This window comes from Etheostoma spectabile, chromosome 20, assembly GCF_008692095.1.
Source record: "Etheostoma spectabile isolate EspeVRDwgs_2016 chromosome 20, UIUC_Espe_1.0, whole genome shotgun sequence".
Lineage (NCBI taxonomy): Eukaryota > Metazoa > Chordata > Actinopteri > Perciformes > Percidae > Etheostoma > Etheostoma spectabile.
Window position 1 is genome coordinate 11,923,695 of NC_045752.1, and position 22,419 is coordinate 11,946,113.

The 22,419-nt window shown below is 42.7% G+C and overlaps 1 protein-coding gene across 1 annotated transcript in view; it reads right to left on the reverse strand.

Annotated features, from left to right (window-relative positions):
- Positions 1-12,397, reverse strand: part of LOC116669755 (cysteine rich transmembrane BMP regulator 1 (chordin-like)) — a 29,768-nt gene extending 17,371 nt beyond the window's left edge. The window contains exons 1-3 of the mRNA XM_032499791.1: positions 11,640-12,397; positions 7,517-7,678; positions 7,062-7,235 (exon numbers count right to left, since the gene is read on the reverse strand). Of these exons, the coding sequence (XP_032355682.1) occupies positions 7,062-7,235; positions 7,517-7,678; positions 11,640-11,937 (634 nt within the window). The 5' untranslated portion in view covers positions 11,938-12,397. The remainder of the gene's footprint in view (positions 1-7,061; positions 7,236-7,516; positions 7,679-11,639) is intronic.
- Between the last annotated feature and the right edge of the window lie 10,022 nt (positions 12,398-22,419).

Here is a 22,419-nt window from a genome sequence, read left to right on the forward strand (position 1 = left end):
GCTCTGACAGTGACCACACTGTTTTCCTAAAAGCCAAAGTGTTTTTTCTGTGCTTGCACGTGGGTGTGCATGTGTGTTTAAGGGCTACTCATAGTGTCAGTTGGAACAGCACTACTCGTGTTACAGTCTCTAAAGGCTAAGTTCACACAGTCACCCAACACAAACTCTGTGCACTGTGCTCTGTCATCGGATCCCCACTTCAGTCCGTGACAGCTTCACAGCATCCTGTCAGAGAAGTGAGAGCGGCGCTCTAGACACGACTAGGCTCTCTGCATATCCTGTCTACGGGCCTCTGATCCCACCCAGCCAGGCTCCAATCCAAACAGCCCCTCACACTCTAAAACCAGTCATTATTAGCAGCCAACCTTCACAGAGCTTTTCTATTTGCCAGTTTAGAATCTCCCCTTCATTTAGCATACCAGGATGTGTTTGTCTTTTCATTTGCTGGAGCCAACATAATAGCTCTGATAGCCCTTGTTAAAAAGGGAAAAGAGGTGCAGGGGTACTAGAAATCTGGGCAAGGGGCTCAGGGGTGTATTTTGGAGCCTGTTCAGGAAAAGAAAAGTGGAGCGCCCCTCTTTACAGCCATTGTATGAGAACAGTAGCTACCTTCCAAAGATTGGATTACCCAAACCAAAGAGACATGTTTATTTTGGTTCTCAGTGTCACTGTAATGTATACAGTGCATGCAGAAGAGGATTGTGGAGAGCAGATTTATGTCCTATAATTATCAATCACTAAGTAATTTCCCAGATCCCCTGCTGAAAGCACAGTAAATACACACTTTGTTGCACTTTGACAGCTGAGAAGGAGAGCGGAAAGTCAGGGTTAACTAGTGCAGAGATTATGGAAGATGAGGAAGAGGAAATTTAATTTTAATTTTTAATTTTAATCTGTTTATTAATCCCCAATGGGGAAATTACAATTTACACTCTGTGTCCACACTTGTTAGTAGTCACACACAGTCCTGAACTACACACACACACATGCTCAGGATCTATAGATGCACTAATGGAGAGATGTCAGAGTGAGTGGGCTGCCTGCCAAACCAGCGCCCAGAGCGGGTGGGGGGGTACAGTGCCTTGCTCAACAGCACCTGGCAGTGCCCAGGAGGTGAAGTGGCATCTCTCGAGCCACCAATCCACAAGTCATCACTGACATTTAAAAGAGAAAATGTGTCAACAAATGACTTTCTTATAAGAAAGATGAATTGGAGTGGATTTTGACTTAGTTATGAGAAATACCTGACAATCTTTGCATGCATATGGTTATTGTGGAGAGGGACTGATGTAGGCTGAAGTTTTGCTTGGGGTTTTGGTCGTGTTTCCAGAAGCTGAGTTTTCTTGATGGTCTTCCCAGACTGCTGCTGGCTCCATGGTGCAACATGAGTCTCTCAGAGGATATGCCTCATCCCTGACATTTGAAGACCTGTAAATGGATCCCTCTGGGTTTTGCCACGAGATGAGGGAAATTGAACCAGTGAACAGTTTGGGGTCCAAACTTTTGATCATGGTTCTGGTCTACCAGTCCTCAACTCCAGAGCCGGACCTCTGAATCGTACTGTATATTCTCAACCATTCCAGCTCTTTATGACCTGATGCTTTGCCTACATTTCAGTAGCCATTTGATGTCTGACCTAGAATAAACATGGGTCTGTATGACTGTGACTGCTGTCTTTCAGTGGGTGGAGGGTAACATTTCTGACAGATGAAATTGAGGATAAGGGAAACGTTGAATTTTTCTGGCTCCAGATAAATAGAGTAAGAGTGTGAGGTATCTGTACTGTACTGTTTACTCAAGCAACTTGGGAACAGTGAGGACTGCCACAAAGCTCTCATTGATAAACGTAGCAGCTGAATAGTGTCATAGAAAATGAGGGGGAAAACCTCAGGAATTAAGGGAGGCTACAACCTTTTTAACGTTTTTTGGCCTAATTCCTAAACTGGAGTTAAATAAACTTCAGTTGGAAGCGCTGATTGGTGAATGTTTTACTTCCAATAAAAAGTCTAATTAAGTCTGCTGCTGCTCAGTTGAAGACTGGTTTTGCATATGAAAACCTCACACTGTCTAAAGCAATTGAAAATGCCCTGGGACGATCTTCCACAACGTTCTGCACTGAAAAACACTTTCTTTGTATTGTATGTGTCCCAGAGAAGGCTGATTACCCTTTCAGTTGTGATAATGACTGGTGTTAAAGTGCGCTGGGAAAAGCAGCTGGCAGACATACCATTGTCATTCAAATGAACAGAATTATAGCCATCCATAGAAAAGGTTTCAACCCATCCACGTCCAATTAATCTAGCTGGCACATTCATAAGCACAATAGGCAGACAGAGTGGACAGTACAAGTCAGCAGCAAATGGATTTTATCCTATGCTGTTTGTGTTCTATCTCTGAGCATAAATGGCTGTAATTAGATAGTCAGCAACCACAGAACCACTCTTCATATCACAATAGTGGCCATACTCCAGCTTGCACAAACACAAAAGGCCTGATTTGGTATGCTTGATAAATTCTATCTGCAGATTAGGCAACATATGACTGTATGATAGCAAAGAATGAAACCTCAATACACAACCTGGAACACACACACAGACAGACACACACACACAAAACCACACACAAGCCCGCATGCACACACGCACGCACATGTGCACACAAACACACACAAACGCTGATCTGGAATAGGTGGGACATGGAAATTGCTTCAATACCACATAATGGTCTCTTTTGTCAACAATTCATATTTCTGACATCTCAGCAGCTCATTGAAGAATTTAAAACACCTCCTATCTAAATGGGTTTTTCTTCTTCTAAAGTCCGGGTACAAGGAGCGCAGTCTTTCCCCGAACCAGAGCGGTTCGGCTAGGCAGAGGAGACTCTTTTGACAGCCTGAGTTTACTCATGGAAAAAGTGCACAATGCGAGTTCTGTTCAATGACTGACTTTGGAGGAAAGTCAGCGGAGAACAAAGCTGTCTCAGTCCAGCTGCCCTCCGTGGGTTTCTGGCCTGTCCTCAGGTTTTATAAAGTTGCTCCGCAAAAGGGACACATCAGGGCCGTCTCTCACATAAAGCTGTGGGGGGCTGGCCCTGTGCCCACCAGCAGTTACAGCTGAAAAAGTCAGCATAGTTTGCCATGTGTATCAGTGTGTGTGAGTATACGTGTAAGGACCGCGAAGCAGGTCTGGGAGGGGGTCCAGGCCAAAAGGCACAGACAGGGTCACCAGGAAGAAACACTGGGTAGGAACTTCACACCATGGTTAGAAGCTTAAGGTAGACGGGCATAGGCACGCAGCAGCCAGCAGGCCTGCATCTGCTGCCTGCACGACTTGCTCTCTCCCTCTTTGGCTTAATATTTGCAGATGAAAATTGTGATCCCAGTGTCCTGAGTAACACCGCTTGCAGCTGTGAACGAGCATGTTTGGGTGAGGTAATGAGTATGTCCACATGTAGTTCCACATTTGCACATATTGTATAGATGTGTGTTTGTGTGTGTACAAAGCATGTGTACATAGCATGTGTGCATTCCATTGAAACACACCCTTTGCTTGCCGTCTGATGGGCAATAAGATTAGGCCACTGACAGAGAGCGCAAAGGACTTCTTTTTTGCTAAAGGGTCCATGCCTTAGAGAGCAACACCATGCATGGTCTATCGTTATATCAGACACAAAATGCATATGAAAAGGGTGAACATACACAGCTCCGGGTCACTGAACATAAAGCACGGGGAAACTACTGAATAGTTGTCATGTGAACTGTCACTCAGGGGACACTATTCATCAAAAGATAACCCTCATCTATAGCAAATGTACAGGAGACTTGTGGTATAGACAGCTGTTGAATAAGCTGTAGAGCAGGCAGTTGAGTTATACATATGGATGCTGGCCATTTGGATTTCTTGCCTTTCACAGGAAAATATTAGCTGATTATGGATGAAATGTGCTTGGGAAGTAAAGGACTTGGCTTAGTTTGCAGTTGGGGTGTCTTTGATTCATTACAAATTTTGGTTAAGTCTGGGGTTTTAGGTCTAGATTTAGTGAATGGACTGAGGGTAGAGCAGGAGATGCAACTCCATGTGTGTGTCTTGGCTTTTCCCACTAGCCTAATGCTGGCTGGTTTGGTCAGCGGCTGACCATGAGTAGTGAGTGGGTTGACAGCAATCCCAACATGCCTTGAAGGGAAGTTCTTTGTCTCAATCGCCACATAAGAGTTTTGTTTCCTCTTTGAAACCCCTACCCACATACATACACATACAAATTTGCACACACTGGGAAACGAGCAGCTTGCAGGGTACTACAGGGGCCATGGCTTCCCCACAGACGGCACACAAACACAGGGCTGAGACGTCTCCCGCCCCTGCCAGCCATCCGTGGTCTGGCTCGGTCAGTAATAGCTCAGACACAAAGAGGCTGCAGCCAAGCAGAACTAACAGTCCTTTCATAAAGGCAGAGAAGGCGCAGGATGGAGGTGGAATAGGTGGGCAAGTAGATTTGTGGGACCAAGGTCAGTTTGTGCAATGGCATAGTGGGCACTGCTTTCCCATCTGATGAACCGTTTGTGAACTTACACATGCCTGTGAGGGACAAAGTTTACTCTATTCTATCCCCGTTATCAGTCCACAAGTAAGTAGGTAACCTGACTGCTTCAGCATAGCTGGGTTTTCAACTATCACTACTTCTTAGCAAATGTTAGTATTAAGTGATGCCAGTCATATGAATCATCTAAACACTTCCAAAATGCACTGACTTCCGTTACTTGTTTCCATCAGTGAGCAACAGCAGGGGAATTTGTCTAAAATAACATTTAGGGGTCTTATCATGAATGAAATATGTAAACCACCCTACCAAGGGCCTGTGACAAAAATACCTTGACAAAATGGTCAGCCTGAATTGTGATTTCCTATCTTCCTGCGTGTGCCTTCCCCCTCCCTCTCTTACACTTATCGCATCATCTCTCCCTGTTGTGTGGGTTGCTCGATATTGAACATTTGCAGCCAAGTTACACCAGCAGAGAAGCAGGATCCCACTGAAACAACACAAGGCAACATGAGATGATTGAACACCAGCAGTGGTGAAGCAGAGAAGATGTTGAGTTTTACCAGATCACAGTGTGCCACAGGAAAGGGATGAATTAACAAGCACACTGAGTGAGTCAGAGAGAAAGTGATAGGCCAAACCATTATCTTGTGTAGGCTTACTCAAGAAGAGAATTTATGTTCTGACTGATCAGGACACAAAGTCTGCAATGTGTGTAAAGACTGATCAGTGGCACTTAATGCCCTGGGATACGGTTTATAGGATGCATTTGCTGTCACACACTAGCCGGGCATGCTAACCCTAACTGCTTGTATCCAAAGACAACGAGGGGTCGATGGACGCAGTCTCTATGGAGTCCAACAGGACAGAGTGAATAAGAACGTAACCACAGTCCTCTGGTCACAGAAGAAGCTCTTGGTGACAGACGAAGGAAAATCTCGGCCAAGATAATTATCACACACAAACACATGCACAAACCCACATGCTCACATATACAGGCTCATCCCACACACACACATGGTGATATATCTATTTCTTACCACGTGCACATGCATACTTGCAGAGATAACTGACACACACATCCTGGTCTCTTACTTAATGAGGGGCCATGAGAAGGGTGGGTGTGTTGCACTACAAACTCATAAGCTGCTGAAAAATGTTGTTTACAGTTTTTGCTGGTGTGACTGTCATCCGTCTGATTAGCAGATCTGGGGGGTTCCAAAACAAAAGACCAGCAGTATATCTTTCACTGTAACACTAGACTTAAATGATTATATACGTCTAAACAATGTAATGTTTGATGAACACACTTCCTGTGTGATTTACTGATCAAGAATATCCACACAGCTGGAGTGTAAATGTTCTGGAATAACCGCTGTGTTATTTGCAGACTAAATAATCTCAAATATGTTTCCATGGCACGTTGCCAGCCACTGTTTTGTCTTTCTAAAGAGACGGTCTTCAACTGAAATGTCAGCAAATTGCAAAGGAGAGCACCTCATGTAGACCAAAACTGTCAAAGTCACATGCTTTGGACTTAATCTGTTTCCTGGACATGACCATTTTTATTTAGGTTTTCCAGTTTCCTGACTTATTCAGTAAGATTAGATTTTCCCAAAATACACAAAGGATCAGTGAGTTCATTCAGTGGTAGTCCTGTCCTATTTTGCAAGTGTCAGTCAGGCGGCAGCCGCCACTTTGCACCTGTCTGCCTGCCAGTCACCTCACAATCAAAATGATCAAGCTAAACTCTGTGCCAATTAAAAATGTTCACTTAGATGTTTCAGTCACGGTGAGTTGATGTAAACACACATACCTGCATTCTCTCACATAATTCAAGGGATTCTCTTTTTATTCATCTTACACTCTATACTGTTACACCGTAAGGACTGTATCCTGTGACTGAAGGTCTCGTCAATCTCCATCATCAGAATCGGCAAACTCCCGCTATCGTAATGGAGACTTGGCAGTCAGACTTTCAAATCTTCTTTCTTTCACTCTCTTCATCGTCCCTTCTTGTTTTCTTTTCATGACATTAGCCTTGCTCTCTTTCTTTCACTCATCTTCCTTCTTTACTTCTCTTCTTGTTATCATGGGAAGTGTCGTGCATAATGCTATCTGCTTGCTTTCCCAGTGCAAATATTCAGGTAGATTAACTTGATCTTTAAAAGATCCTTTCGCTTAAAATGAAAGGTGATCATTTCATTGGTCGGCGGCATTATGCTTCCTTTCACACATAAGGAGCTGGGACACAAGGGATTCTGTGTTTCTTTCAGAGGTGATTGGTACAAGAGAGTGGTGAAACCTTAAGCTGCCAAAGCTTAAGCAAACTTTATATCAATGGTTATAGTAAGCATGGACTATGAATGATACAATTCTGTTATGTTTAAGTGACTTTGTAGTTACGTAATCTATTCCGGATTTAGGTCTTAACATCTTAACATTAAATAACTTGAGCTGGGCAAAGCTACTGGTTGGCTGCCTTGTGGTTCATCAGTTTCAGTTGCAGGTCATTTGCAGGTTACCTGCGGCTTCCTGGCACTGGCTGCGGTTGATGTAGGCAAAGTGGTGGTGGCAGCTCTGAGACTCGCACACACAGCCCTCGGCGGTCAGGTTACACCCAGAGAACATGCAGGCCCGGTTGGATGGTCCCACATACTTCTCTTTGTGTCTTTCCAGGTGCTCGTGCCTGCGAACATCTGAAATCCAGTCGTGGAAACACACACAAACCACAGTCATCAATGAGTCACAGACAATGGTACCACTCAAGGGTGAGTGGAGAACCACTACACAAAGTCTTAGCATGTGTGTCATCACTATGATATGTAAGTAGCATTAGTCACCTCAGAACCACATCTGCTATGGATTATCTCCTCTGAATGGACAGCATTATTCCCACTGACTCAAATTCTGTGTAAGTGTGTGTGTGCATGCATCTGTGTTTCAACATACGTGCTTGTGATGGGAGGAGAGTGCTCACCTGACTTACTGGCTTTCATGCAGGTTTCTTGATCTGGGTAGGTGAAAGAGCCCAAGCAGGAGTGACGGGCATCGCACACACACTGACCTCCAGCTCTATCGCAGCCTGTCATCAGGGGACAGTGCTCGTCCTCCAGGCCAGCCTCTGGATGATCAGGGAGCACTGTGATCAGGAGAACATTAGAGGCACATTAGAATAGGGAAAGAATGACTGGTTTGCCCATTTTAACTGGGAATCAAAAGACATTGGGCAAGCAAGCGTAATCACAAGCTAAAATGTGCCAGAAACTGATATTTGTTTCCTTAAAAGTGCTAAAGGGTTAGTCAGCTAATAGCCTGGGTTGCAACAAATTGCCCTGGCACCACCGTTACTGAAGGGACCAGTGTATTTCTGGGCTGCCATCCCTCCTTGTTGCGCCACACTACTTCAGCCATTGAGCCCCCATTTATTTGCTTTTGTTCCACAGCAGGGTTGTCATCTGTGCTGGCTGTTGGAACACCTCATCTTGCACCATGGCCACATATTGTTTCTTTGTCTGGGGATGGTGGCTTGAGACTTGGTAACAACTTTACTATTGGAAGGAATGCACGAGGGAGTGATGTGTCCCAACATACACATCACCCATAGTGCTACTTTCACATGCACGCATAAATTAACACATATTTATACCCCCAAATTACCCTCCTTCACAGTTGTAAATTCACACTAAGAGTGGCAGCAGAGTAAACAGGATGAGACAAACTGTAACCCTGAGTAACCTCTTTCCAAGAATTTAGCTCCCAAGCCTCAATCAACAGTGTGGAAGCGTGATTGGAGCTCATCATAATACTCTGGCTTTACTCTCAAAACAGCTACAAACCACAATCACAAGAGGAAAAGGTGAAACCGTGTAAGCATTTATCAGAACATGAGCACATCATGGTATGTTAACCGGACTACTGTAGCAATCCTACATGTAACAAAACATCTTAAAAATGTAAATCTTTGTCATTCTCAGTTAGGAGTCTGAGAAACAATAATAAGATGACTCAACGTGACTAGAAAGAAATGGAATCCCATGGCTTTGTTTTTTGCTGTAAATCCTAATAAAACACACATGTTGATCCATATTAATTCAAAACAGATATCTCACTATGGGAAGCCGCTCTTACTGTGATAAATCTTGTTGTTGAAGTGAATCAATGTGACCGCATAAGAAAGCATAACAAACACTTTCCCCAAGTTAATGTTTGGTTGTGTGGACGATTCTTCTGTGATGGACGATGCTCACAACAACTATAGTACACACACCCCAATGCAACAGTTGAAAGTAATACTACCTTTAACCTTTAACCTGAGCCTGCCCGCGCTGTTAATAGCTCTTGCAGACGGCCAGCGGGAACGTCAACGCACAAGCAGCCTTTTGAATTAACTGCACCAAAACTTTCCCTGTGATTTCCTTTTACCTTAAATGGATCCTCAGCTCCACATTACTTCCTTCCCGAGGCTTTTCTGTGCCCGGGAAAGTATTTTCATTTGAGGTGGTGGTGGCAGGGATGCTTGTCTATGTGGGGTGCTAAATCTGGCATGTAGAAAAGGAGGTAGAAGTCAAAACATTGAATAAAAGGCTGTACACTAAAGACATTACTGTCTTGTTAACCAATTGCTTGACCCCTGTCAGCCCAGTTTTTTTTACGCAGGACTGCCTCAGCCTAGCCCCCTTTAGCCTGGCCCTGGTCTAGTCTTGCTATCTATTATCTGGCTTGGCATGACTCTCGCCAAGGTCTATGGCTTCATCCCAGGGGGATTCCTCTCTCAGCCACTGAGACTGCTTGTCTTGGCAACCAGGGCCAGGATGGGAAAGCTGACCTCTAGAGGCCCTCTGGCTGATAGCGAGCTAAAAAGGAAGTCTTTGAAACATTAGATAATACCAGAGGAAGGGAGAAGTAGAAGGCATGCGAAAGGAGTGCAGTGGACATAGCATCACTGTAAGAAAGACATTCTGTTACATGGTATGTTAAGTGCTTCTGGAGCTTTGAGAAACTTGCATGGGAGGAGAGACACAAGTCTACAATGAGAACATCACAACAAATCATTTAGCTGCAAAGACCTGAACAATTTCCCCTGACCGACTAAGGAGAAAGGCCCGGATGACTAGTCCACAGAGCAGGTGCCTGAGTACTCATCAGAAGCATTACACTCAACCTGCAACCTGAAGCTGCAACATTCAATTCACTTTTCAGATATTTTGTAAGCTTCAGTGTTTTTATGCTAAATTCCTTCATGAGAATAACTGATTTTAATATCGTAGGGGTCTACGTGGAATTATTTTTGGTTATTATACCTTTGAAAGTAGTGAGATTTAACGGATATGCATTGATTTCAACACTTCCCAAGTTAAGAAACAGGGTTAAAAGTTGATTTCCAATTCTTTTTTCAGATACCAGTATCTTAAATAACATCTCTAATTCTGGAAAACACAAGTTTAATGACTATTTCCATTTACCCTTGAACACAGGAGGTTGATAAACTTATAATTGATAGCTATTGCTACAAGTTTGTTAATCTTATCAACAATAACATTGAAAACTGAGGGATGACACATTACCAAGGTATAATTCTCATATAATATGCAACATGTCACCTGTCACAGGTTGTTGCGTATCCACATAAACAGTGTTTGACCACCCAGAAAATCAAAACTGTGAACTGAAAAGCAGGGGATCAGAAAGCGGAAACATTTACCCCCTACTCCTGATTGCAAGTCTAATCACTTTAAGACTCTTGCAGCTTGAGGAGGGAAATCTGGGATCAGCCTCCAGCAGCCTGCCTACTGTGGCCCCTGAAAACACACCGGGAAGTGTTGATTTACCCCCACCTAGACCCCTTTGAGATTGTGAGTATGTGTGTCTGATTTAAGGGTTAGCAACATGCTCCGAGGCCCCTGGAGCCACAGGACCAGAAGAGGCACGACTCAATCAGAAGAGCCTTTAGGTCCCCCACTCACTCCAAAGCTGTTAATTTGCAGAAGAGATGTCCTCCAGGCGCCAGCCTAACCTGTACATGAGGTACAATCAGCAGCAGAGTCTCCTGGGATGGCCTGGGGCCCGAGGCCCCTAGAAAACCCTCCTGAAGCCCTAACTTGGACCACCCCACAGAGGGATGATGGGAGGGCAGGGTCAGGGGATCCAGATACCCACTGAGAGCTGCTTACTCTCTCCTACAGTCCTGTCAGTCCATTTCAATCATCCCGAAAAAAAGACTGGACACAGTGCAGGTGGAGGGGCTGGGGGAGGGCCTCACAGCAGTTATTTGTTCCTCAGAAGAAGGCCATTGCTACTTACTCTGTTCACAGCGAGGAACCTGACACCCTACACCTTTGTTTGAAGTTCAGAAAGTTGCCCCAATTGTGCTTAAAATGAGCACATCCACAATATATCAGCCCAGCTCTGCTTGGCAGGAACAAAACAGGACAGCACAGTGGAATCATATGATTGTGAATGAAAATCAGCAGTGGACTTTTGCAATTGTGCTGTCAAACAGCACACACCACACCTGGTGGTTAACAACAAAGACATGAAAGGGGCAGCTTATTATTAGAGCATACCAAGTTAAAAAACACAATCATCATTGTTGGCCACACCATGGGTAATCCACAAATTTGCCCTCACACTGATTCAAACAATCATGTTTGGCTTATTTCGATTCCCTTCCTTTAAAAAAATTCTCTGAGTTTTCAAGAAAAGAGAACAGCGTCTACTAGGCTGAAGTATTACCTAGTGCGAAATCACTGCTGCCAAACTACTTGTCATGCCTCTGAGATGAGAGTGAATGAAGCTTTGAGGAGGAGAAAGAACAGTTGAACATGACTCCTCTTCTGGCAGTCAAGAGACCCTCAGACCTGGGGAGCTGCTCCAGGCAGCCAGAGACAAGGTAAACACTGACACAGTCACGGCAGTCAGGACTTAACTGACATTTGAATAGCAATGCCCTCAAGCCACTTAAAGAAAGTGGACGGTTGCCAGCCAGATGAATTGACACCTACAGCCCTTTTATTGCACTGTTAAAGAACTCAACAGCAGCACGTTGTTTTCTCTCAATACTGCCCCAAGTTATATGATTTCATAATAATTACACTACCCACCTTTACATACTCCAGTTTCAGGGATTGTGGCTGCTCCTGTTTTGTTAACAGAGGCGCAGGTCAGTCCCAGGGCGCAGTAGCCGTGCGCCCAGTCCTGTCCGCCGCATGGCTCCCACTCCAGCCGGGCACAGTGGTCACAGCATCCGCACGGATCCCTGGCCAAGGTCCGGCCACCTTCGCAGCCGTGCGGGGCTTTGACAGAACAAGTCCGGAGATTACACGGCGAGCACTCAATAGCCGAAAGCACCCGCACCAAAAAAAGAACATTCAATAACACAACGTAGCACTTGCTGAACATGTTTTTTTTTAAAGCCTTGTCTGAAGTTTTCCCACAAGGAATATTCCGCTTCTGTCAGATGATAAACCAAGTGAACTCACCGCAATGTTCACTTAGTAGGCTACATGTAACTCCAAAGTTGTAAAGTCTTCTTTAAACTTTGGTGATGAGTCTTTCCTTGGGCGTGCAGTTCAGACACACCGCAGTTCACTTCAAAAGCAAAAAACCACGAGGCTGAAGCGTGCGGATGCGTTTTAAGTAGCAGCGATATCCAAAGGTTCAGTGTGAGCAGGTAGACGCACGTCTCGAGCGTCTCCAGTTACGTGTAGAAATCCCAGACCGAGGCTGTTGACGTCCAGTGAGGTTTGCTGCTGCTACTGACAGCGCCGCACGAGAACCCAATCTGGCTCTTCAATTGACATACAGGCATATAGAAATTAGTGGTGCACCCCTCCCTCTGACTGACACAGGCACAGACCAGTCACACGAAGCGAAAGGAGGGAGGATTTGAACTGATGATGTTTCCCAGCTCGGCAACCCGTCTCTGTGTTGCGCAACGATGCCACTTTGAATGCCAAGTTGCTTTTCTGCGTCCTATTCTGTAAATCACTGCAGATTTGTGTCTTCTTTATAATGATAAAGTTTGCAAGTTTAAAAACATATTTAGTAGTTAAAATACTTAAAATGTTTAAAAGCTATTTGTTTTTCTTATAAATAAAGCATAAAAAAACGTTTAATCGTCAGTTTGCTTTAGGTCATACTAAATAGTTACACACCAATTAAGGTGGTTAGACTTAATTCAGTGGTGGAAGAGGTACTCAGATCTTAAAGTAGCAATACAACAGTGTAGAAATACCCTACAAGTAAAAGTCCAGCAATGCATTAATTTGTATGTATTTAAAAGGCAATACAAAAGTATTAGGATCAGTACAAAGTAAGTACAAAAAGCAAAAGTACTCACTGCGCAGAAAGAATTATATATAAAATATCTTACTGGATTGTAAACATTGATGCATTCATGTGAATACATGAATGGTGGAGCTAATTCTAGTTATTTTTATATTTCTGGGTAGCTTAATCTATAGTAATATAGGCTATCATAATGTATTAGTTACATTTTGTGTTATTAATGTAAATCTTTAGGTAATTTAGAACTAAAGCTGTCATATACATACATGTAGTGGAGTAAAAGTAGCGTACAATACTGACCTCTGAGATTTAGTGGAGTAGAAGTATAAAGTACCAAAATGGAAATACTAAAGTAAAGTTCAATTACTGAGGACTTATACTTAAGCACCTACAGTGCTTGAGTACATTTAATCATTTAAATAATTTATACTTTTTATTAATCCCCAGTGGGTAAATTACAATATGCTTAGTCACATTCCACCAATGACTATAATTTACTTAAAGTATATGAATCCATGGCAACATAATCACAATATAATGTACAGTCTATACACTTCCTCCTTCATTACCATCATATCTAGTTCATCCACGGCGGGGCACTTGTCACCAACCCTGTAATTGTTATTTATCTCTGTTCAACAATACAGCCATAAAGTCTGTCAAAGCCCCATAATCAAATAGTATCAAGGCCATGTATCATTCCATAGCTTTGCCCTTTGTGTGTGTGTGAATGAGTGTGTGCTTACTTGTGTTTGTAGGTGTCCGATTGTGTATGCAGGTGGCTTTGGGAAGGCAAAAGGTCATCTGGTGTTTGTTGAAGCAGTGTTTGTATGCTTCCATTGGCAGATGGATGGTGTGTGTGGGCAGTGGGCACAGCTGGAGGCCAATTGTGTCAGTGCCACAGCCACTGAAGACCTAGGGAAAGCAATACAATGCATTTCTGCTGCACAAGTGAGCAAGAGCAAAGCAGACAGATTTTTTTTTCTTTCCCAGAGTGACAGATCATTTAGTCTTCAGATTCAGTCAAGTGTAATGGTAACACTTAAGTCTGCTTTAAATGAAGCTGGTTGCCAGCTCTGAGCAACTATTACAATAAATGGAAGGTAAATTATCCATTTATAGATATCCTACATGAAATGTGGAGGATGGTCCAATATTGTGGATTTTGGAAAAATGTATTCTTCAAAACCCAATCAGATGTCATCTGGGAGGATTTTCCCCACAATGTCAACATACAACAGCACCTCCTTCATTTGCAACATCTGCCTGGAGCCACCCGCTCCAACACAAACACAATATCCAGGAAACAAGCCACGCAGCTCGCATAATCAACCCTTGCAACACAACTCAGCCCTTGTCCTCCGGCTCTCCCTCCACCCTCCATCCCTCCATCACTTCAGCCCCTCCTTAAAGCTCTTGTCAAGTGTTGGTCACTGCTGGTTGACGACAGATCCGACCAGAACCTTAGAGAGCCTCGGTTTCCATCACTTGCAGAGATTTTGCCCCAGTGGCACTGACGTATTTGCCCAAGCGATGGGCTTTCAAACGGGGCCAACTGGCAACTCTCAGAAGCGCCTCATCCTCCTATCAAGCACCAGAGGTTTGTTTTTCCCATCCAAAAGTTCACCACAGAACTCTGTGGACCTCTTTTCTATCTATACTAGTAATTACATGTATAAACACGCTAAAGGATCGTAAAAGAAGCATTTTCTCTCAGAGGGGCAACGGGCAGCAAACAACAAAACAAAGACTGGGACCAAACTAGAATACAACCTTATTGGACTTACTATGAGCATATGCCTTGTGTCAAATGTTGCATGAATTTAGCATTTCAAAAACATTCCTATAGTTTATTCTGGCGCCAAACACCACAGTGACATTATCAATCATTTATGCTTTGTTCTTAATTTATAAGTTGAGTTGAGTGCCATGTTCACTTAAACCAGAGCACAATCTGCTTTGCCATGTGCCTGTGACTCTTTGAATGGAGCAAACAGGGGGAGAAGGGGCATTGAAGGGTATTTTGCAAGGCCTGAATAACAGTAATGTATGTGTGCTAATGATGTTCAGAGTCACAGATCTCTGGGAAACTATAGCAGTAGTGGCACCAGTTTTCTCCTCCACTGAAGACCCTGGTTTCATGATTGTGATTCAGGTTTGTGGAACCAGCTTCAGGTAGGCATAACCAAACTGGGCCCAGAAAAATGGAGGGGTCATGGTGTGGGATGTGTTCCAGAGATTGGATAACCTCTCTCGGTCATCCACCCCTGTTGCTCTTGTCTATCCACTCCACAGGCAACTGATTTAAATCCGCCTGCAGTGGAGGCGTCAGGCTGGTGGTGAGGAGGTGTTTCTGGGATGTAGATGGGTGTGAATGATGGTTTGGACAGTAGTTAACTGGCAGCTGCAATCCACAGCTGAGGGTGGCACGGGGCCGAACGTAGAGTGTGATATGGAGTGTTGAGTGCATGTTGAGTGGACAGCGTGCGGCACACCTGATTACAAGTCACCAGGATGTGCTCCGGCATATTTCCCTGATGATCAGTGTACAGTGCTGGTTATCGCCCTTGCTTAGCTTATCTGTGAGCGCATAGTGCTGGAGTGAACCATACTTTGCAGATCCAGGCCAAAAGATGGGGGTGGGGGTGGGGGGTATAACAGCAATGCATACTGACAGTTGAAGGAGTTTCAAAGCCATTTAGACATCTGCTGAATGGTGGCATTATGGAGCATTTAGTATAGAGGTTAAGCAACACTTGGACTAATGACTCGGCAGTTTCAAACTCAGAACAAATGAGTTCATCTGTTTTTTTATACAAACTGCCAAAAAAATGAAAAACATACCAAAACTTTTCAGAAAACAAGCCAGAAAGAAAGAAAACAACACAAAGATTTTCTTTTGAAACAGACGGCTATACAGCGTTTTGAGGTAACAATCGACAGAGATGATTACTTTTCTTTTCCGTTACTGGAAGGCCAAGAGGGACTTTTGTTTCTCACTTGGAACTCTTCATTTGTCTGGACCTCTGTAGAAGAGTTTGGAAACATTCAGTAGAGTCCAACAGAAAGAGTAACTCATCTTGCAGGAGATCAGAGCTCATTCCCATGTCTAGTTTACAACAACACTGAACATCCTTTATTTATCCATGCTATCCTCCTCTTTTTTTCCTCTGTTCTAGTCGCTTTCTGTTTTGCCTCTCGGCTTCCTCCGTCTGTGTTTTGTCTTTCTCTTTGTGAGGTCTTGTCCAGTTGCGGTTTTCCATGCGGGGACTGTAACAATGTGTTTTGACACCATCGGGTCTCCTGCTGTCTTCTTCTCTCTGTCTAGCAGAACCCCCAGCAGCAGCAGCAGTGATACAAAACTACCTCCCCTCCCTTGTCTTCTTGTTCTGGCTCCAAGCAGTTCTGCTCAAACGCTAAAGGGTTCAGTGAGTTCAACCAGCCTTGAGGGTGAGGTACTTCACTTTGTCTTTGTAGTCAATTGGTGGTTTTCGGTGAAGTAATGGGGTGACGTGGTAAATCTAAGCAGAAGCCTGGTCATCTAGTGAGTGATGCATCCGAAATATTGACATGCTGTTTTCATAAAGGGGGGCAAAGCAGATTTAATTGGTCAAGTGATGAAGGATTAGCCCTTTAGCTGTCCCAAAAATTTGGGTTTGATCAACTCCTGTCAACACCTATTTGATGGATTGCCATGCAATTCTCTACAGATATTCAGGATGAAGCCTACTGACAGACTGAAAATATCTCAACATCTACAAGACTGTTTGGCACACTCATTTTTGTATAGACATTCCATGGTTCCTAGACATTAAATATTTTGGTGTTGCCACCATGATGTTGATGTTTGCAATTTAGTCTCAAATGTCTCAACAATTATTGGATGGATTGCCGTAAAATTTGCTAAAGACATTCATGTTCCCCTCAGGATGAATCGTAACAATTTTTTTTTTATGTATTACCATTATCAGCTCAACATTTTAATGTGTACAATACTTTGGTTTGTGACCAAATACCTGGTGCTGCTAACATACTAAACTGAGATAGTAAACACGGTTAAACATTATACCTGCTAAACATTAAGATGTAAGTACAGCTTCAGAGAGCTGCTCTTGTGTCTGTAGATCCCTCAGTCTTGTTTTGTAAGGTCTTTGGAGCACATATCAGCCATGAATAAAGTATCAAAGTCTAAGCCAGCCTTTTAGTGCTAATAGAATAACCCTAAACTCTACATCAAACACAGTGTTCTGTTACCAACTACATTAACACTCTAAAAACACTGGAATGACACATAAGGTTTCTGGGTTTAATTGGCATCAAGAGTCATTATGACCGATTGAGTCATCTGGTTGCAGATTACATCCAATGCTGGGCCTCTCACTCTCCCTCCATCTCTTTCTACCGTGAGATTCTGTGACCTTACAGAGTGAATGACCACCAGCTTGTTTGACAATTGTAAGTGGCATACTTGCTCACCCATGTCATGCTCTGCTGGAACGTTAAGAGGATCCCTCAGAAGTTTTAATCTGAAAATCTATGTGAAGATGATAAATTCCTCAATGGATTGGAACCTAAAAGAACCCTTGTGTCCCATTCCCACAACACCTGCCCGGTGTAATCTTTCCTTTCAGACTCAAGATCATTTAGACTAAAGAACTAGTGAGCCTTGAAAGGTCTATGGTTACCTTAAATGAGGAAAGTGGCGACTGTAACCCTTATTTTCTACCTGCTTATAAACTACTTTAAGTGGGTGTAGCTAGAAATGTTTGTCATCTAGAGGATCTGCAGCTGTCTTGTGCTTATACTGTGTGTGTAATGGTTCTTGTATATACCAATTCTAATGGGCCTGAAGTGTAGTTTTCCCTGAAAACTACTTGGTAATTCAATGTAGATTATGTGGTTGACATGAACAGACATTATTTTGTGTTTTAAAGCATTATATTGTAGGGTATCATCGTAACACAATTTAAATGATTTCCAGAAAAAAAGGAGTCAAACTAACTGATATTTTGTCCATTGGGGGCAACGTAACAATTTGTAAACATTGACATATCACCATATAAAGTTGTTATTGTTAGCAAAAGTGTGAGCAAACAGTTGCTTTTTCACATGCCCAGCACTGACGAAGCATTAACATTAATCTAGAGTTGTCTTTCTGGCCATAAATCCCTCTCCTTTGAGCTCTCTTTTTCTTCTTTGTCTCCGCCAACGTCTAAAGGAAAACTTTGCACTTAAGCTGATAAATGTTCCACTATGTTTACCAACAGTGGGTACCAACATCGTATGGTACCCACCAACAGTGGGTACCATACGATGAGTTTATCAGATGCTAGATCTGGAAACAACACTGACATTAAAGGTAGAGCTGAGGTGAACTGCAGAGTCTGTAACTACAAGCAAATCTTTTCACATTACCCATGCAGTCAGTTAACCCATTTCTTTCATAGAAAAACTTAATTAGTAAACTTTACACTTGTTTTTATTCTGATGAGAAGCAATTTATTTGACCCCTGTGAGTAGGTTCACTTGTGTTACCATGTCACAAACATCTTCCAACCATCTAAATCTTTTAGAGTTGCTGGATGATGAAAACCAAAGTAAGTAATCTGATTACACTTTCACTCATTAAATATCAACTCAGTAGTTTAAATCATTTGCATGTTCATTGAGTGAAAATAAATCAAGCTAATGAGGCTTCTTATGAATAATGAAAATATAATTAACTCTATCTCCTTGCAGTCCATCCTCTGAATTAAATCATATAAAATCCTGCTTTCACTCTGCAGGTACAAACATTCACCTGTGGCTTTACATGGATGGTTCTAGTACTTTCTGGTCTTTGAGGGGAGGATCCTCAGGTAAAGGTGCGAGATTTACAGACAGATCTCCAGCTGGCAGAGGAATGTCACAACCTGTGTTTCAGCTATAAATTCTGACATAATTACAGTGCCACTAACTCAAACATTGAGGTGAAACAACCACCTTTGCAAAGGGAAAATGATCAGTGCTTGATGTTATGTCTGGGACACAGATTTACTCCTGTCTATGTGGGGGGAAGGAGCGACGGCAGGAGCAAGAATGTAAGAAATGTGCAAGTTCTCTGACCTTAATGAAGGTGAAGGAATGAGTTGACATCATTACCATAGGCGGCATGTGCGTGCTTGCAGTCACATGGGCCAAAAGAAAGTAGATAAAGGTGAAATGAGGAGGAGAGGGTCAGCTATGTATGTAGCTATGTGAAACCATAAACTTCATGTTTCCTTGGCATATAAAACACACGTCAGAGATGCAAATTGCTTGAGCTGTCACTTCACAGCAAAGGTAAGAGTGGAAAAGCCATTTTATTGTACAATTTTTTCTAAAAAATTCTAAAGTTGGGCTGCCTTGGTAGCTTTGGGTTTAAAAAAAAGTGTTTGTTACATTATGAGAAATGCAAAAATTAGCTTCTTGAGTTGAGTTAGATGAAAAGAAATATGACACTCTTATTTGTCCGGATCTGGAATCAGCAGCTAGTTAGCTTAGCTTAGTGCAAAGACTGGAAACGGGAAAACAGTTAGACTTGCTGTGTGCAAAAGTGTCAAAATCTGCCTACCAGCACCTCTAAGGCTCACTAATTAACACGTTATATCTCACTTGTTCAATCTGTGCAAAAAACAAAGTGTAGAAAACCCCAAGTTGTGGATTTACAGAGAGAGGGGGGGACTCATTTTCCTTTGGACAGTGGAAGGCTAGCTGTTTCCCCTTGTGTACAGTATTTATGCAAAGCTAAGCTAACTGGCTACTGGCATGTGCTTGATATTTTGCAAAGTCCCACACACGGTCTATCTTGCAAAAAAAGACACATTTGCACATTGTGGATAGACAGTGTGCAGGATTTTCTTTGCAACCTATGCACCTGTCTCATGAAATAGACAAGTGAATTGTTCTTCTGATAGCTTATCAGCTTTATATTTACCATATTACCATGCAGTAATCTTCTCATATTACTCTTGTCAAGACAATGAATAATAATACATTTTTTTTAATGTCAAACTATTCTTTTAATTGCATGGTTTGAACCCAGCCAGGTATCTTTTTTTCATAGTCTGACTGTGAGGCCAGAAAACTGTTATTGAAATTACCTTTTTTTCTTTATGTAGTGCTGCTACCATGTGGTAAGATGCAGACAGTGCATCATAATTCGAGAATAACTTCTTCAGGCTCATTTTCTCACAAATAACATAAACTTGATAATAATTCTGCCTTCCTGCCTGCCAGTCAACTTATGTGTGAGAGGAAATATCTAAAGGCAGGAAGCCTTCATTCCTCCCTGGCTCAGGTTTACTGGCATAATCACACACACTCATCCTGTTTTTCTCTCACCACTGACCACCAACAAACAATACTAGGAAGGGGTCTGCTCTTTGTCTAGACGCTGATCCGTCAGCTGCGTCTGATCTGATTCAGTGTGCAGCTCCACAGCAGCCACGACAACTGAACTGTCTGGCTGAGGTCAACGACACTACTGAAGCAAGTCAAAGACGATCAAACAGAACTGACTTTTTCCCACACTGTTCAACCTCTGTATGAATTACCTTACACAAAAAGTACAGTGTTCTACAGTGCAAGGTCTATCTTTGTGTGATATTAAATCAAGTATGTTTTGTATGCTGGGGATTTAGATCTGAGGGACCTCAACAAAGCAGCATGATAAGTTTTATTTTTGGCATTTCATGTTTTTTGGCTGGACGGATATCTTGAGAATATTCTGCCACACCTGTGCCTTGATAATAAATGCTAATGAAACCAAAGTAGTTGACCCAAAAAACACATCCCAATTGAACAAACAAATATTTAGGAATTAAAATAAGGGGCCCTCATGTGAAGAGGGCCCCGAAAGATAGAATGAATAGGTGTGGATGCGGGGAGGGACCCATAGAGAATACCTTTCTACAGGGCCCAACGTTCTGTGCTACGCCCCTGTTGTCGTCTCACAGCAAGAAGGTTCTGGACCTTTTTCTGTGTGGAGTTTATGAACGTAATGCATGTTAGGGTAATTGGCAACACTTTATTGTGACAGCTCTGTGATATACTGATCTGGGCTTGACCTTTCGGTTTTCTTCTTGAAGCAAAACTGTGCTTAGTAAAAATACATTCATTCATTATTTTGTTAGACATTTTTAGCAGAAATAAAGAATACTTGAATGTCATTTATGGACAACATTTCAAACTTGAAAGTGAATTCCAATGTGTCTTGCTCTTTGTGAATTTTCCCAACATTGTGCAACCTGTAGTGGAGCATGTGGATTTGGGTTTTTTCTTAATGTGACAAGCATTTGTTATATAGATTTTTGTTATAGGGGATGAATGATAAGATCTATCATGGTCAAACATGTTAAAAATCAGCACTAAAAATAGTAATGTTATTTTGCAATTGCATGATTTAATCAATAGAGGGCAGAATGATACAGCTATCCAACATTCAGGGTTTCTTTGAGGTCACTGCAAAGAAGTAAATAACAATTTCATTTTAAGACACAGTGAGGTGATTATTGATCCACTCAGATTAAAGAATACATAATCATTTTACAGAGAAAGTGTTGTAACTTTCATTGTTAGTGACTATGCTGCAGTGATCCCACAGGTAGAACGATGGTTGTCTGCTGGTATGAAGGCTCAGAGGTGTGCATAAGATCAGCTGTGATGTACCTCATTATTCAGAAAATCAATATTAAACATATGTGTGTGTGTGTGTGTTGTGTTGTGTTGTGTTGTGTTGTGTTGTGTTGTGTTGTGTTGTGTGTGTGTGTGTGTGTGTGTGTGTGTGTGTGTGTGTGTGTGTGTGTGTGTGTGTGTGAGTGAGAGAGGAAAAATAGGTAGGCAGACTTTCTGGAGCCAACTCCCACATGCCCTCTGACTACTTGTCACTGGTCAAACCAACTTTGTCTTTCTGAGCAGATGATGTGATAAGAGTGGCAAAGAGAGAGAAAGAGAGAGAGAGAGAGAGACATGGGGGAAAAGCAAGCCTAGGCACAACAGAGCAAAAAAGATGAGAGGTGCAACAGGCAAGAGGGGGAAAAAGTGGGAGTAAGTGGAGGAGGGTAAAAAGAAAGAGACAAAGGAGAGGGAGATCAGCAAGAGGGAGAGTAGGTCGAGAGAGGAAGAGAGAGAGAGAGAGGGAGAGCAGAAAGTCTTGCCCTGAGGTGTCTTTCTATGTCTGCACTTGGTGTGTGGAGGCCAAAAACAGTGTCATACACAGCTGAAGACATTCACTGGCAGCCAAGAAGCACATCTGGATTTCTCATAATGAAATTCAGTGGGCTGCAAAGTTTTCCTGTGCAAATATACAGTAGAGAGGGCAGTCACTGTGTATGTCAATTTTGAATGCACATGTATAATATGCACAATTAAATGAGCACTATTTTACATGTTTGTGCTTTTACAGTGTCACCATTGGTAGACACTGACAGATGGATGAATTGCAATCTAACTGTCAGCAAGTGAAAGCAGAGTGTCTAATCCTGCCACTGACTGCGCCATTGCCAGCCACAGGGTAAGGAATCTATCATTTCACGGTCTTATTACGTATTTACTGCTTCCAAAATACACACACAC